Here is a 17,447-nt window from a genome sequence, read left to right on the forward strand (position 1 = left end):
AAACTATAGAAGCCATTTTGTGTTTCCCGTAGTAGCCAATCAAGAGGGGAAGTAACAAGAAACACAAGAGCTGATGGTTACATTCAGAAATAAAAGTGTTGTTTGGAGTGTACTGAGTCAACACCATGTTAGCTCTCATTGTGATCTTTTGATAAGCTATTTTGCGTCACATGCAGGATGTATAGGTGCCTTGATGACTGACTGACCTGAATTTAACCGCAAGGACAAATTGACAAATTGACTACACACCAAATGGTTCTTGACATATATCACACTAAATCTAAAGGTTAGCAGCCTCCATTGTGTTAAACTGGTTGGCTGGTTGGTTAATGTGTAAGCCTACAGCAAACCTCGGTGTCCTTCCCATTGGTTCTCTGCCTTTGCATCTCTTATCAACATCTCTGGCTTTGGAAGTGTTGACCAAAACCTCATTTTGTTTTTATTTATTTAATTTGTCTATCCATGTGTGCTTTTATTCCATTCTTTTGTTTTGATGCTTTTTTGCCATGCCAGGCACAATATCACCACATCCAGTCAGCTACTTTTAAAATGCCAACTTACTGTCTTTTGGTGAACTGCTGAATATTTTGCCAAAGCGCTGTTGGGTGGTCAAGATGTTCCTTTCAACATTCTTTTGTGAACTCCGTCTTTAATGATGCCTCCAGTTTTCCGACTTGGCGAGAGAAGAACTTGTCAAGTTCGAGTCTGAGAATAGCTGCTTTGATCTCCCATGCCAAACTCTGAACCAAACTCTGCCTATTCACAATTACTCCCTTCGTACTTGAATATCCTTACCACAAGAAGTGAGGCTTGGCCGTCTGGTTCTGGCTGGGGAATAGAAGGACACTGGAGTGCACCCAAAGCCTAATTAATGACAGGGGCTTAATAGAAATAAAAGCCTAGTTAATCCTGTTTAGCAGAATAATGTCTTTGCTTTTTGGGGCCTTGTGACTAAGATTGCTTCAGTATTTGCAATGAAACGTATTGAAAATCAAATAGATTGAGAAAATAGATCCTTTAGCTTTTTCAAACATCTGCCAGGTAGAACAGGTCAGAAGCTGAAGTAGATACAGTAGGTGTCTGTTCCTAGGATGGATCTGCTTGTAAATTATTTTGGGCCTTAAAAAGAAGTTTTTGAGTGTTTGTGAATCAGGGAGTAGGTTAGTAGTAGAATGAGGGAAGTCTATCACTGTGTTTAAATGTTTGAGACGCTGAGTCCAGAAGACCATTTACATCCCTTGACTACCGCACCCCCACCTTTTATTGATGAATAAACACGAAACATTATCTTACATCCTTCATCTAGAACAGATTAAGAGGCCTTCTAACTGAGCTAATTACCAGAAAACAAAGCTTGAGCTCTCTGTTTGTCTTAAACTGCTTAATTATAAATAAATGCTCTGCAGATTATGACAGTTGGCTATTTTTCTGTTTATATTTTGCTGCCAAAATGGCAGATTTGCCAACATATTTCTGCATGTTGTGACCCCATCTCTCTGGGCCTGGGCCATAACAGCTTGGCTGCTTTAATCTGTCTGGGAGTCATGCTGTCTGTCAGTCTGTCTTTGCTGCATAGTTGAGAACCTCGTGGCTAATTGTTTACTGTGGCAAAGAGTCAAGAGATTAATATGAGTCTTGGCATTCAGGCGCAGTGCATCGCTATAGCAGTCGGAACACACTTCCATGTGGATTTCAAGTGGACTAACTGTAAAAATGTTCATGCTATGTGCCTTCAGTGTTATTATGTAGTTGGGCACTGAAACAGAAAGATGCAATAGTATGTGTCCATGTTTTATTAGCAGTAATTATTTAGTTTATCAGATTGTTTGTTTTCAGGGGAGAGGCTTCAGCACAAACTATTGTTTTTTGTTTGTTTGTTTTTTTCTCTCCCTGGTGTTCTCAGAAGGATTCTTCTATAGCTAGCAGTAAACAAAGCCATGCATAAAGGGAGTTGCAGATTTATTTGTTTTATTATTATTATTTATTTATTTATTTTATAGGGATATTTTTGACAGATATGTTTTGAAAAATTAAAAAAACCGAAAGATGCATCTATCTTTACCTGAAGTCCCATAAAACTCACACAGGCTGCTTGAGGTGGTTTACCTGTGAAACATCATCTAAAGGAGCATGCTGCACTTTCTGGTACATTTTTTTCTTGCCCTGCCTAACTGTATAAATGACCTCCTTTACCTTGTTTGAATTTAAGGTGAGCTGATTGTTCCCACTGTATCACTAACCCAGTTCTCAGGAGTCAGCACATTTCAACAACGAGGCAGTTCAAAATGCTTTACATCACAAAAATACAATGCAGCCACCAATTATGGAACGAGAAATAAACATTGCATTAAGCAAATATACTTCAAATATGTTGATCAATTTACCAATTATTATGAATCAAGGCAACTCTTTGCCTTTGATTCAAAGGCTACTCTTTTTGTCTTTTTGATTAAATTTTAATTTCAATCAATTATTGATTTCAGTTTAGCTAAAAAATTAGCTAAATTGTTTAGCAAAAGTTTTTAGCTAAAACTCAGCTAAAAACAGCGGCGTTTTTAGCTTTTTATTTAAAGAAACTCAAGTGTCTCAGCAGATTTAGCAGTTTTTTAGAAGTTTGTTCCAGATTTGTGGTACATAAACGTTGAAGCTGCTTCTCCATGTTTGGTTCTGGTTGTGAAGATCCAGAGTAGACCTGAGTGGCGTGTCATTGCAGGGCACGGTGCATCATGCTAAAAACTCAAAGAACAAGATCATGAACGGAAAAGTTGACTCACTGCAGAAGCAAAACGTGAGATGCAGAATCTGATACCGTAATAGAAACAGAAACTTGCATTCAAATGTTCCAGATCCAGGCTGCAGATTATCTCTTTCACTGTAAAATGTCCTGGATTATATAATAGAATTTGCATAATTACTCAGTGTTTTCATCCCCCCTCAGTAATGCTGACTGTCTACCTTTACAGTCTGTAAGAGTGGTAGAGATACTTTAGAGGTAATAATGTGGTGAACCACTTATTATAGTACTGCAGTTTTTGTATTCAGAGATCTCACATTCCAGTTGAAGAGTAAACCTTGGGAAGCGGTGATTTAAACTTCCTCCTCCTTGTTTTCTGGCTGCTGTCCTACATCCACAACGTCTGCGCTCCAGTTCTTTGGGTGTCAGTTCAGAAGCACAGGGTTTGAGATCTGGGGGATCCCAACATTCATCCTCCAAAAAGTAGAGCTTTGCAGGAAAGAAGCAAGAATACAAAAAATAATGCTGAATATGGAAGGATATCACAGGGTTCGTACAGATGCTTAAAATTCTTGAAAATGATTACATTTCAATTGGATGCTTTCAATGTTTGGAAAGTGCTTGATTTTTGTATATAAAAGCTGCACAGTTTAGTAATAAAGTGCAATCTAGCGCTTGATTCAGAGCATAAACTTGGAAAGTTTATGCAACTCTGAACAGTTGAAACAGTTGGTTTCAACTGTAAACAGTTGAAACCAACTGTTTAAAGATAATTAAAAAACACATAAAAAAATTTTCTTACTGTTTGCAGTTAAATAAGACCAAATTTCTCTTTGTTTTAGGTCAGTTAGAATTTCCCAAATGATTTCTCATTGCTTAATGCCAGAAAATTTAGCAAGAACATTTTAAAAAATTTTTTGTAACTTTATTGCAGCAATCAGGTGTATAGAATCTGTGTAAGACATACATTTCAAGACATAACATTTTTAGATTTTATTTTACCTGTATTGTACCTCAAGATGGCGGCGCGCGTAGATGCAGGGGCTCTGTGCTCACCGACTCGAAGTTCGTCTTTTCCACTTTGCTCGGTTAAAAACACCTACAACCAACAAAATTTACTGGCCATTGGTCAAGCAATCGGGGGAAGTCTGTCACAGGAGCTTTTCCGTGTCCACAACAACATTCCGGTCGATATTGCTCGGACACCGGCCTCCCCCTGGATTACAATCCCAGTATCTACGACAGGGCGACGGCGCAGAGATCGTAAACAAAAGAGGGGGTGTCGCAGCTGCGTGTTAGCGAGGCTCAGAAAACAGCCACACAAACCACCGCTACCAAGCATTTTTCTCTCCAACGTGAGGTCTCTCGTTAACAAACTGGACGAATGGAAGCTGTGGATTGCAACTGGCAACCTCATTTGGGAATGCTGCATTCTGTTGATCACGGAGACGTGGTTAAATCCAACCATACCAGACCCGGAGATCGAGCTAGCAGGCTACACAGCACACCGACAGGACCGATCGGCGAGCTCTGGTAAGAAAAGGGAAGGCGGACTATGCGTTTATGTAAATAACAGCTGGTGTACGCACTCCACAGCAGTTGTTAACCACTGTTCTCCCGGCGTGGAGTTCATCACAATTAAATGCAGACCCCGATACCTCCCACGTGAGTTTAACGCCATTCTACTCACTGCGGTTTACATAGCACCGGATGCTAACGCTAGCTCGGCCGTGGGACTCCTGCATGATACTATCAGCAACAACCAGAACAAGTACCCCGAGGCTGTTCACATCGTCTCTGGGGACTTTAATCATGCTGATCTGAAATCAGTCCTCCCCAAATTCCATCAACACGTAAAGTGCACAATCAGAGGTGATAAACTCTGGACAAGCTGTACACAAACATCAGACAAGCATACAGGGCTAAACCTTTAGCACACCTGGGCCAGTCTGATCACGTGTCCCTGCTACTGATCCCTGCTTACACTCCCCTGCGGAAACGTGTCCCCATTACAACCCGGTCCGGGGCCCTTTGAAAGCTTCTTTCAGGTCTGGGGACAAAGCACTCTACAGTTCTGCCAGAGCCAACCTGAGAAGAGGCATCTGCCAAGCTAAGGCATCATACAGAGGGAGAATAGAGAAGCAGCTCAGGAGCAACAACACCAGGCAGGTGTGGCAGGGTGTCCAGCACATTACAAGCTACAGATCCAGCAACCAGCCATGCACAGAGGGAACCACTTCCCTGGCAGAGGAGATGAATATCTTCTTTGCCCGCTTTGAGGCGACACCTACCACAGCTCCATCACAGCTGCCTGTCCACAGCAGCTCTGCTCTCACAGTAGAGGAGAGTGAGGTGAGGCAGGTGATGAGGAAGGTGAACCCAAGAAAGGCTGCGGGACCTGACGGTGTGTCGGGACGGGTGCTTAAAGACTGTGCAGACCAACTGGCTGGAATCTTCACAAAGATTTTTAACCAGTCCCTGTCTCAAGCCACTGTCCCTCCCTGCCTAAAGTCCTCTACCATTGTCCCCCTGCCGAAAAGAACCAACATCAACACCCTGAACGACTACCGCCCAGTGTCACTCACACCGATCATCATGAAGTGCTTCGAGAGACTGGTGCGGAGTCACATCCTCACTGGTCTGCCTGCTGAGCTGGACCCTCTCCAATTTGCCTAAAAAGCAAAGAGGTCCACAGAAGACGCTGTATCCACTGCACTTCATGCTGCCCTGACCCACTTAGAGAAGCAGGGGAACTACGTCAGAATGCTCTTCGTGGACTTCAGCTCAGCATTTAATACTATACTTCCCCAACGTCTGGTGTCCAAGCTAGCAAACCATGGGCTCCCATCAGCCACCTGCAGTTGGATCCTGGACTTCCTAACAGGTTGCTCCCAGAGGGTCAGACTGGGCCCCCACACCTCCACTGCTCTGAGCCTGAACACCGGATCGCCACAGGGTTGCATGCTCAGCCCACTTCTCTACACCCTCTATACTCATGACTGTGTCTCCAACCACCTCAACAACAAGATCATAAAGTTTGCAGATGACACGACTGTTGTTGGTCTCATCTCAGGCGGGAAGGGGGAGCTGGAGGACAGGGATGAGGTGAAGCGGCTGTCAGAGTGGTGCAAAGTCAATAACCTGCTCCTCATCACCTCCAAAACAAAGGAGCTGGTGATCGACTTCAGGAAGAACAAAACGGACATCCAGCCTCTCACCATCAGTGGGACCTGTGTGGAGAGGGTCCCAGTGTTCAGGTTTCTGGGCATGGAGTTGGAGGACAAGCTAACCTGGAGCACCAACACCAAGGAGCTGTTGAAGAAGGCACAGCAGAGACTGTACTTTCTAAGAATACTCAAGAAGAACTGTCTCCCCTCAGACTTGCTGCAGGCCTTCTATCACTGCTCCATAGAGAGTGTGCTCACGTATGGTCTGTGTGTCTGGTACGGCAGCAGCACATCTGCGGACAAGAAGGCGCTCCAGAGGGTTGTTAGGGCAGCAGAGAGAACCATAGGCTGCCCCCTCCCCACTATGGAACAGATTTACACTTCCAGGCTCCACAAGAAAGTTTTGGACATTTTAAATGACTCTTCACACCCTGGCCATGGTCTCTTCCAGCTGCTGCTATCAGCCAAGAGATACAGAGCAATAAAAACCAGAACAAATCGCCTAAAAAACAGTTTTTACCCGATGGCAATCATGGCACTAAATTCAAAGGCATAAGAACTTCTGCTCTTGACACCACTTTGTTATAAATGTAGATTCTGTTGCGACACCTCCAGGCGCTGCAACCATCTTCTGATGTCTAATTATTTCTCATTTTGTACTATTCATTTCTTTATCTTTGTATACTACGTATATACACATAACCTGCATCTTAACTCGAGTCGAGCAAATCTCAATCTCGTTGTAATCTGTTGATGACAATGACAAATAAATCTTATCTTATCTTATCTTATCTTAGAATGTATAATACTAACTAACTAAGATGTTATTAATTACAGTAATAAATGATATCATAAAATAGTGAATTGAAACTGCCCTTTTAGTTCAGTCATTTTGTTTTTATCTCCAACATGTAGTTCTGGAAAAAGTTGAAAACTTACTTTGAAAATGCTTGAATTTTACTATGGGACAAATGTACGGACACAGTTATTGCATTGAAGGAGTGAAGGAGTTGGCTTTGTTTTTAACTGACCTTCTTAAAGTACAAATGTGTGACATTGCTGCTTACACTGACCCTATGTGCAAATAGTATATTTTTAAGTAACGTCTAAGTCAAGGGTGTCAAACTCCAGTCCTCAAGGGCCAGTGTCCTGCAACTTTTAGATGTGCCTCTGCTGCACCCCATCTGAACAGAATAATTAGGTCATTAGCAAGGCTCTGGAGAACTGATCTACACAAGAAGGAGATGATTAAGCCATTTCATTCCAGTGTTTTGTACCTGTGGCACATCTAAAAACTGCAGGACACTGGCCCTTGAGGACTGGAGTTTGACACCTGTGGTCTAATCGATCTTCAGTAGTATTCTGAAAATGTGGAGTTACTTCATTGCTTGTGACCTGTCCCTCCATCTATCTGCCTGTTGCAGTCATACTGACAGATGAGGAAGTGCAGAGGAAAAGGGAAATGATAATGAAGAGGAAAGAAGAGGAGGCAGCACGGGAGGCGCAGAGGCCACGTCTGAACGAGGAGCAGGCGCGGATGATCTCCAGCTTGGTGGAAGCTCACCACAAGACCTACGATGCCTCCTATTCTGATTTTTCACGCTTCAGGGTTAGTCCTCTTCAAATTCTGATATCCTTCTAGCTAATCAGCACTCAACTGAAACAATGAATGAACTTTTTCATATTATATCAGCTCATGTAGAGCTGAAACAATTAATCGTGATGAATTGATCACTGAAATAATCGTAAACTGGCGTGTAGAGACTCTTAAAAAAAAGTCAGTTTCTAGGAGAACAACATTGTCCGAGCAATAATTAAGCCAGAAAGGTAAATAAAATTTAAGCATTTTTGTTTAAAATAAAAAAAAATAAGAACATTTTGTACATATATTCTACCCAGAACTCCTCAAGTGACACAGTTTCACCCGGTTCAAATCTTGTCAATGAATATCCTATTATTTTTTTTGCTATTCAATTATTAATCAGTTGATCAAAAAATATTCTCAAAATAACAATATTATCATTTATCGCAATAACTTCTGGGACAATTTATTGTTCAGCAAAATTTGTTATCGTGACAGGTCTGTGTCTGTCATAAATTGAAGGTTGTGACTGTAAAAAATGTGTAAATGTTCAAAAGGTCCTAATTGTTTTTGCAAGTCATCAAGTGCATCACTGTATTTCTATTTGAGACATTATGACTGCTGCTGTCATCATCTCTAGCACACGTTACCAAGAGATGTGCAATATTTTCCTAACTACATCAGACAACAGTCTCCCAGCGGCCTGCTACAACAGTAATATCCAGAGCGAATGAGAGGGAGAGTAAAGAATAGCTGGAATATCTGACAAAGTCTCACAGGCTCTTTGATTTATTAGTGTCAAGTATGATTGTATCACCGGGCGCTCTGCAGGGAGCCACAGGCACACTCTAATCGAGTAGCACATGAGTGAGGTTTCCGAATATTGAGTTGCAGGTATTGCATTAAACTAGGAGTGAACTGCAGGCTTTCAAGATGAAGCAGTCAAGTAATCCACACAAGAAAAAAAAGATTCTTGGCCGCGGATCTCAACATTGTGAGGGAACTAAAGAGGGAATTAGAAAGGATCTAAAGGGCTTGTTTGAGATAAATAAAATAAATCCCTTGGTAACAACTAGTCAGATTTGTTTACATAAGTAGACCTGAAGTTAATCCTTAGATAAGCAAAAGAATGCATCTCTATTACAGGAGTACATAGCAGCGTCTCAGCTCCAGGCAGTTCAGGTGAAAACTGCTCCTCTCACTGTCGCAAATATTCAATGTTTCATTCATTCTTGTGCCAAGCTTCCACATGCTCATACTTTCAGAGGTCAAATTTCTCTTAATAAGGAGAATAACATGATTTATGTGTTCACTGCTTAAAGAGGCAGTATTATGTGTTAGTGCCATTTTATAGCACAATCACGTTACGATGTTAACTTCAGTTGTTAAAGAAAATGCTAAAAATATCAAATATGACTTGAAAAGAAAACTTACAGTACTTTGTAATTTAGCACCTTGAAATTGGGAGCTAAATTACTTTAAAAACTCCTTCTCTTTCTGAAACTCCGCCTTCAGGAAGTCATCACAACATGGTTCTTCTATTAACCCTTAAACAACATTTTTACCAGCGTTTCACTAAGAAGAAGCTCCTAGAATGAGCTCAGCTGATGTGCAGATCCACCAGGTTTTTGCTATTTGCTACTGGCTAGTCTGAAGGAGCTGATTGACAGAGTTGTGGGGGAGGATTTCTTTGTAATGCAGAAACTCTGAAGCTTGGAGACTTTAGCTCCGAGGAGATCCACCCACATTACACATTTGCCAGCTGAATGGTTAACGGAACAAACAGTGGGAACAGTGGCTGAGTAAAAGCCAGTTTCAGAGCAGTCGAATGTTTGACAGGGTAAGGTTAGTGCGAACATCCTTTTAATTCATAACTCAGATTGAGAGGCAGGAGGAGCTGCTCTGAGCATATTAATGTCTGTTCTCTCTGCATGCTTGCAGCCTCCAGTACGTGACGGCCCAGTAACACGCAGCGCCAGCAGAGCCGCCTCCCTTCACTCGCTGTCTGACGCCTCCTCTGATTCGTTCAATCACTCACCTGGTGAGATACAGGATGACTCATTCACTTCTGCACTGCTTCTTCTCATTCACCATTCAGGGTTAACATCACCAAGGTCCAAACTTGACTCTTTAGATTCAGCATCGCTGTCAGCCTGCAAGCAGAAGTTGAATTGATCAAAGCTACTCTTGTTGTTTCACTTAGAACATTTAAAGTTTTTGTTTAGTTTTTATTTTAATGGATTTAAGGAACATAAACAAAATCTGTTTAGAACAACTTTAGAAAAAGTTATGATTCCAGTCTCCAGTTGCATCACTTTTCATCTGTTATCAAGTTATATCTTTAGAGCTTTATCGGTTATTAAAGCTTATCAAAATCCTTATTGCTTATTGCTACTTTGTTGCCTTCCTCATCATATTCTTTCTTCAAATCCTTCTCGATCTGCTGGAGCAGAATCTGTGGACACCAAGATGAACTTCAGCAACCTGCTGATGATGTACCAGGATGGAGCGAGCAGTCCTGACTCCTGCGAGGAGGACACCAAACTCTCCATGCTGCCCCACCTCGCTGACCTGGTCTCCTACAGCATCCAGAAAGTCATTGGATTTGCCAAGATGATACCAGGATTCAGGTATGAAGATGAAGGATTTTATTTTTTTTTTTAGGCAGATACTTTGAAGACTCTGTTGCAGTAATGTGACTGGATGAGTTTGCCTAGGTCTTGGTGGGACATTAGTCCTTTAATCCTGGACATGTTCAGGTACTGCATTGCTGACTTTGTAACCGTCGTTATGTGACCCTGAATGATCAGGTCATCATCACTACATCCAGGTTTTGGGGCTGATCTCTAGTTTCTAGCTGTAATATCTCAAACTGTTTGTTGACTCTGGCTCGTTCCTCTTTGGGTCCAAAGATAATTTTTGTTTTGTTTCTGTTCAGCTGGAAGAAGTTATTGCACTTTTTATTATGAAGATAAAAAGTTTCAAACAGGCAAAGAAATCCAGCTTCTGCATTACTTCTACAAACGGAGACAAAGGTTTTCATAATTTGTCATTGAAAGTCAAATAGTTGACCAGTTTCTTAAGAGTAATTCATTAGTCAGTAAAGCATAGCTGACTCAAATAATGAATATATCTGAAATACATCTTGGGATTTTGCAGGCTGCCCGAATTGAGTGAATGACTTTTAACAGCAAAAACACCTCACAAACCACAAGGATCACTGTGTAACAGTGTTGCTTCCTGCTATTTTGTTCCGGTTCTGATTTATCTTCTTGTAAAATTTGCCACATGAAAGCGGCGGCATGCACACACAGCAACCTGAATGAGGTTCCCACCTACACAAAGAACACAATGATCGGCTGCCCACACGTATGCAGGACATTATTGGGAGAGGTGAAAACAAACAAGCTGTTCCAAGAATACACTCAAAACTGGCTGTGGTTAAAAGCTGAGCTGAACCATATAAAAAAGAAACACACAAAAAGAGGCAGCACACCAAAAAAACAGGGGATGTAGAGATGCTATGTTAAAGTTGAACAGTTTGTTCTGTTTTGACCAGATATTCTGAACTATTTCCATTTTAAAGTGAACAACAGGGGGGCCTCCAGATTATTATTTAAAATTAAGTACTGTTAATAAAGATTATCACCACAATTATACTTCTCTCTTCTGATCAAACTCACAGTTTTACTTTTGATCTCCAAAATGTTTGCATTTTTGATGATAGGGAGGAAAGTTCTTTTGTTTAAAGTTTGCTTTTGTGACATTTCTCATTCTCATCTTTTGGCCAATGATCTTCAAAAGTAAAGTTGTAAATTTAAAATGCATACCAATACTGTGGCACTGGTGATTATTATTATTATATTTTTGATAAAACAATTATTTCTTGTTTAAAACTATTTAAGTAGATTTTTTCTTAATATTTTAGTAAGAGATTCACCTCTTTACCAGGCATGTCAATACAGTTGAAACCAGAAGTTTGCATACACTAAATAAAAAGAAACATGCCTTTTTTCACACTGTCTGACATAAAATCAGAATAAGGTTTTCCTGTCTTAGGCCAATTCCCTTTTTTTCTATTTGAATAAAGCAATAAAATATTGCCTTAAAATTCTCTCTCTCATTATTCTGGCATTTAGCAAATAGAACAAAAGTTGGTTATCTTAATTGTCATAGAACAGAAAAGTTTATTCCGATTTTACATAAAGTCATAAGGTTTATCAGCATCAGATTGCCTACATTATCATTGTGCAGAAACATAACACAATTTCTTCACAACAAAATGTTTGCTTTTATATAGTGTACAGCAGTCGGTCAGCCCTTCGCAATTTTGCTGCGGACCGGGGGGAGGGGGGGTGTCGTCGTAAGTATCGAGTCCGGGGGGAACGGGGCGAAAAACGAGGGGGTTACGTTCCAAAAAGAACCCGTGATAGGCGAAATCCGCGAAGTAGGAACCTTTATTTTTTTTTTACAATTATTATACAATAAAATAATCCATAATACATTGAAACCAAAGAACAAAACATTTTTACAGGCCCAAACATTTGTTTAACAAATAAAAAGTACTATACAAACAATTTTGTTTTATTTTTTATTTTTTTTACAAATAACTACTGTACTGTAAAATAATAATTTTAATATGAACTGAAAGCGGATTCCCGTGCCCGAATTGCGGAGATCAGCGCCGCCCCACCGCGACCTGAGTCATTGGATTAGAACGGAAGAAAATAAAAAATGATTATGAAAAAAAAAAAAAACAAACTACAGTAGGACAAATAGTGACTCACGTGTATTTCACTGCTCTTCTGACTGAGCCTCTGCATCCTGACTCCGCTCTGTAGCGTTTTTTTTTTTTCTTCTTCTAAAGCCCGCGGTGCAGGTTTGTTTTTTCGAGAGAAGAACATAGTTATCGGTAGATGTTGTCACTCTTTTTTCTTCTGGGCAAAAAGATTCTTATAAACTGACATGCCACCATCGATTATGTTAAATTTGGCAAGCTGTTTTACGTATGTGTACAAATTAAACCGCAACGTTGTTGACACACAGGTAGAGAAGAAGAGGAGAGACTGTTTAGCCAATCAGAATGCAGAACACAATGCACGATGCAAATCCGCGAAAGGTGAACCGCAAAATAGCGAGGGTTCACAGTACTCCGATGTTGTTTTGTTACTCATTCTGCTGCAAGTTGGCTCAATTTTGACGCGCAAGACGTAACCGGTAAAATCCGGTTTAGGATTTTCAAAATAAAAGATCCGGAAGTAGTTCATTATTTCTTGGGCCGCGGCCCGGTGGTTGGGGACCACTGGTGTACAGGATTTCCCCCAGAAAACTTGCTAAGCCCAGTGGTCGGGGCGCTGAGGCGGTCCACCATGTTTTTGTATTAAAAGATGTTAAGTAGACAGGAAATGTACAAATATTACTGGGTAATTCTATGTTATGGCCAGTGAAATGCTATTTAAACCCACAACTAGTCTTAAAAACATCAAATCAAAAAATACAGTCAAAATGTATTGTTATTATTATTATTATTGTTATTATTATTATTTTCACTTCTGTTTAATCCAAATTAAGTCAGCAGCTCCATAAGGCCCTTAAGGGCTTCGGGGGCCCATAAATGCGAATATTTTAACACAGATCACATATATATAAATGTAACACTTGTTTATTGAGATTATCAATGCTGCTAAATTTGATTTAATGGTTTCACTATACATAAATTAAAAAGTTTTAAATTGTGTAACATTTAAATGTAATACTTTAAGGAGCTAGCAAGTTTACTTTGTAAAAGTAAAAGTATTGTTCAAAGAACAATATTCATAGTTAGATTGTTTTGTTACCATGGCTACAATCTGATGCTGTGAGTTTAATATTTGAGTTTGATATCTGTTTCTTTACAAATACAAATTAGTAAACTGCAATTATAACTGATTGCTTTTTAGGTTGGTGAATTAAACTACTCCCCCTCTCCCAGATTTCACTAAATCTAACACAGAAGCTGTTAGAGGTGCTGATGTTTTTAGCAGCAAGAGAGGCCCCCAAGTCAGATTCTGCTGAAGGCCTCATGCAGCCTTGGGCCGGCCCTGCATGATGAGTTAAATTTGCTGCACTGCACAGAGATGCTCAACAAACGGGAGATTTAGTTAAATGCTGCTAATGTGGCTTTAGTAGCTCTTCCATTTTGTGTCTGTTGAGTTTTTAATATCGGCCACAGAAACTGTTTTGGTTGTTCAAGTTTATGGGACGAGTTTCTTAGATCTCCATGCGGCCGCTCGCATTGACTCTGGCTGACTAAGTAGACAACGCATTTGATATGGTTTGATGCATTTTGTAACTGGAAAAATAATAATAAAAATAATAATAATGATGCGTGATTACAAGGCGGGCTGAACCTGCCTGATTAGTGGTTAGCACTGGTTCGTTAACCACTAACGCACCAGCTATCCGGGACCACATACATAAACTTCATCAGTGCAGACAGAGCCACACACTGGGCAGCGTGTTGAGATGTAAACGCCCCCTATAATTCTTTGTTCACAAAGATAAATCATTCTCACCTCTCTCTCTGAAAGCACGACTACAAGTTTTTCCTGTGGTTCACGAAGAGCTGCACAACCAGAGCTAACGTGGTGGGGTTTAAACTCCTACCTAGATCAAAAACTCTGGAAAGAAACATAATTCATCACAAGGGTTGATGTAAATATCCATACAGGTCAACCTGTGTCCAGTATGAGTGAAAGGAGGTGTGTACGACCCGCGCTGAGGTAAACTTCGGAGATCAAGCAGCAGCAGCGCACGATGCAACGCACAGAGGCACCAGCGATGTGATTGGTCCACTTTCCCTGTTTTAAATGCATGAACTATAAACCCATCTTCTATATACATATCTTTTAGGAATAAATCTACTCTGCCAGTCAAACGCTCAGAGCAACAAAAACGCTTGCAATCCGGCTTAAAATTTGTTTTCAAAAAATTAAGCGATTATTTTATTTTTTTATTATTTTCCTAAAAACATAAACAAGGAAGGTTTAGCCTGGAATGGGGCAAGTGAATCATTATTGGCCACCAGACTTATAATACACTGGGGGAAACCCTGGTTTCAACTGTGTACGTGACTGTCCCTGCAGATTAATACATTTTTCCTGCATATAATTTATGAACATATTCAAAGCTGGAGCTGTGTTAAATTTGGGGATAAAATAAAGTCCCAAGACTACAAACAGTAGCTGCATTTGTTCAGAAAACAATCACAAATACACTGTTTATCAAATCTTCAACCACAATGAATTTATTTCCAGCCATCCGCCTTTGTTCTTTCACAAATGAAGAAAGAGCCGTACGTTCAGTAAACATATGACTCAGCCAGCGTACATGCTGTACCTTCATCTGCTCCACGTAGACACAGAAACACACTCACACATGCTCTCTTTTGTAAGTGGTTAAGTAGAACTTTCAGGGCTGTTATCTCTTTAATGGATCTCATTGTGGGCTGGAATAATGTGATGAGTGTGCCTAGAATCAGAACATTGTGAGAACATTTAGATACTTTCTCCACAGGAAAGGTTGAGTGAAATTTCTTACCTCTTAATGTTAAAACCCTCTAAATGTCACTGCAATTTCATTTTCTTTTTTTCTTGCTTTTTGGCCCAACTTAACTACAGGCTTAAGTATTTAGTCATGTATTTATTAATATAATGTTTCCTTTTTTCTAATTTATTTTAAAAATATCTAATTTCAGTATTATTACTATTAAATGATTTGTCATTTCAAATAGTATTTCAAATGTTTAGCTTCTGAAAATTAGATCAATTTGTAATTTTATATATAAAACATATTCCTTACATTTCCCCAACTGCGGTTTCAGACTCCTGCTATCGGCTTTGCATTTGTGCATGTACAGCATTACAAAATAGCTTCTGATATTTACATTATCTATGTCTGTTTTTCGTAGAATGCTCAGGAAGCTTAAAACTACAGTATGTAATTTTTTATAAACAATGATTTTTTTTTTTTACATATTTGTTAAAACTGTCACAATGTTGTGACAGTTATATGTAAAGAAACATTGGTTTTAGAGGAGGGTCTTAATGCTGCCAATAATGCTTGTGTACGTTCTGCTCAATTTGCTGATGAACAACTTACTGTTTCAAGAAAAAAGTTTATCCGCCATTATACTAACTAGCCTTAGCATTCGTGGCAGACTATGCTGTGGTGAACCACCAGAGAGCAATGTGGCTTTAGTACATGCTAAAGCCATGTACTAAAGCATGGCTTTAGCATGCTTTAGTACAGTGTACATATGAGCAGCATGTACACAAGTTAATTGACAGCACTAACACCCTGTGCTTGGCTGCTTGGTTGTTTCTGACCATGCGGTGTATTTCTGCAGATGGCAGTAGGATCACTGGGAGGAAAACCTTGATTTGTTGTCACATATTGTCTGTCTGATATTACACTGCCACATTGATATTACACAGACAGTTTTTAACCAAACTGTTTATAAAAGTTACATACTGCACCTTTTAAGTATGAATACATGCTACATAAATGAAATTAATATATAATCACTTGTTTTTTGTGCTTTAATATTTGAGCTTCTAGTGTTAAGGATCTATTTTCTGTATAAAGCATCAACCAAATAAACTTGACATTGAAAAAATAGGTTGATTTCCCTTGAAGGGCCTCGCCTTTCTAAGGAAAACACATTAGTGGGTTAGGAAACAGAGCTGACCATGTGGGTTGCACCCAGATCCTCTCTGCCAAATAGATTTATATAGCTATAAGATTTACTGCCATGCTTACAATAAAAACATTAACAATTAACACCTTAATTTTTGTGCTGAGTATATGATTAGCAGACGCAGTTTTATTTGATGGAACATCATTTATTGAATGAGGCATGAGTATTTTAGAAATAAAAGCATCTTCCTGGCTGGAAAGGCTTGTCTATAGGAGTTTTTTTCTTGGTATCATTCAGTTATGAGATAAGTTTCTTGATTTTTGTGTTAAACGACCAAAACAAACTCAATCCTATCAGTTTTACAAGTTGGAACTGCAAAATAGTGTAGCTGAGCTTGTCAAAAGAAACTTCTTGTTTAGGTTTTTTTCTTCCTTTTTGCTGCATTTGCACCTGTTGTATGTTTTGCAGAGAACTGACCGCAGAGGACCAGATTGCTCTGTTGAAGTCGAGTGCCATTGAGATCATCATGCTGCGCTCAAACCAGTCGTTCAGCCTGGAGGACATGTCCTGGAGCTGCGGGGGACCCGACTTTAAATACTGCATCAATGACGTCACAAAAGGTGCTTTTCACATTGTTGTCCATGAAAAGTGAATGAAATTCACCCAGCTACTGGGAGTTACTTATTTTTACTGTTATTCATGTGTTTTCTTTTGATAATAGTCAATAAGTTTGAGGATCATTTTATTAGAAGCATTTCTTCTCATGAAGGCTGCTGTATCAGGAAATCTGTCAAAACTTCGGAGGCTCAGGGAGAAACTCTGGGATAGAAAAGTGTTCATTGTTGGAGTTGATGTGACAGATGAGATAAAATTTCTCTCATCTTATATAAGAGCCCACTCACACGCTGCTTCTCTACCCCCTGCTGGACTCACACTGAGGGTTTTTGACTTAAGGTATTTTCATGGAGCTTGTAAAACAACCTCTGTGTGCAATAGGGAACACTGTGTTCCCTATTGCACACAGAGCAAGACACAGTGCTCTCCACACTGACTCCCTGTTTCTTGTTTGAAAGCCCTGTAATATTTCTCTGTTTTAAAGTAACATAGAGCAACTAATTTCTGCAGTGATAACTCTGATTATTTTTGTTTGTTTTTTGTCTGCAGCCGGCCACACCCTGGAGCTGCTGGAGCCGCTGGTGAAGTTCCAAGTTGGTCTGAAGAAGCTCAACCTGCATGAAGAGGAGCATGTGCTGCTCATGGCCATCTGCCTGCTGTCTCCAGGTGCTG

The 17,447-nt window shown here is 40.0% G+C and overlaps 1 protein-coding gene and 1 long non-coding RNA gene across 4 annotated transcripts in view; one reads left to right on the forward strand and one right to left on the reverse strand.

The window, feature by feature from the left end:
* The window catches only part of LOC114161274 (vitamin D3 receptor A), an 87,295-nt gene that overhangs the window by 58,075 nt on the left and 11,773 nt on the right, over positions 1 to 17,447 (forward strand). For all 3 annotated transcript variants that reach the window (XM_028044594.1, XM_028044664.1, XM_028044515.1), the window contains 5 exons: positions 7,326 to 7,510; positions 9,425 to 9,524; positions 9,936 to 10,113; positions 16,629 to 16,780; positions 17,325 to 17,441. In XM_028044594.1, the coding sequence (XP_027900395.1) occupies positions 7,326 to 7,510; positions 9,425 to 9,524; positions 9,936 to 10,113; positions 16,629 to 16,780; positions 17,325 to 17,441 (732 nt within the window). The remainder of the gene's footprint in view (positions 1 to 7,325; positions 7,511 to 9,424; positions 9,525 to 9,935; positions 10,114 to 16,628; positions 16,781 to 17,324; positions 17,442 to 17,447) is intronic.
* Positions 3,016 to 3,706, reverse strand: LOC114161455 (uncharacterized). The gene is made up of 2 exons (XR_003599029.1): positions 3,321 to 3,706; positions 3,016 to 3,223 (listed from the first exon to the last, which is right to left on the reverse strand). It is a non-coding gene; the product is annotated as an uncharacterized LOC114161455 (long non-coding RNA).

The sequence above is a fragment of the Xiphophorus couchianus genome, chromosome 1 (assembly GCF_001444195.1).
Source record: "Xiphophorus couchianus chromosome 1, X_couchianus-1.0, whole genome shotgun sequence".
Classification (NCBI taxonomy): Eukaryota; Metazoa; Chordata; class Actinopteri; order Cyprinodontiformes; family Poeciliidae; genus Xiphophorus; species Xiphophorus couchianus.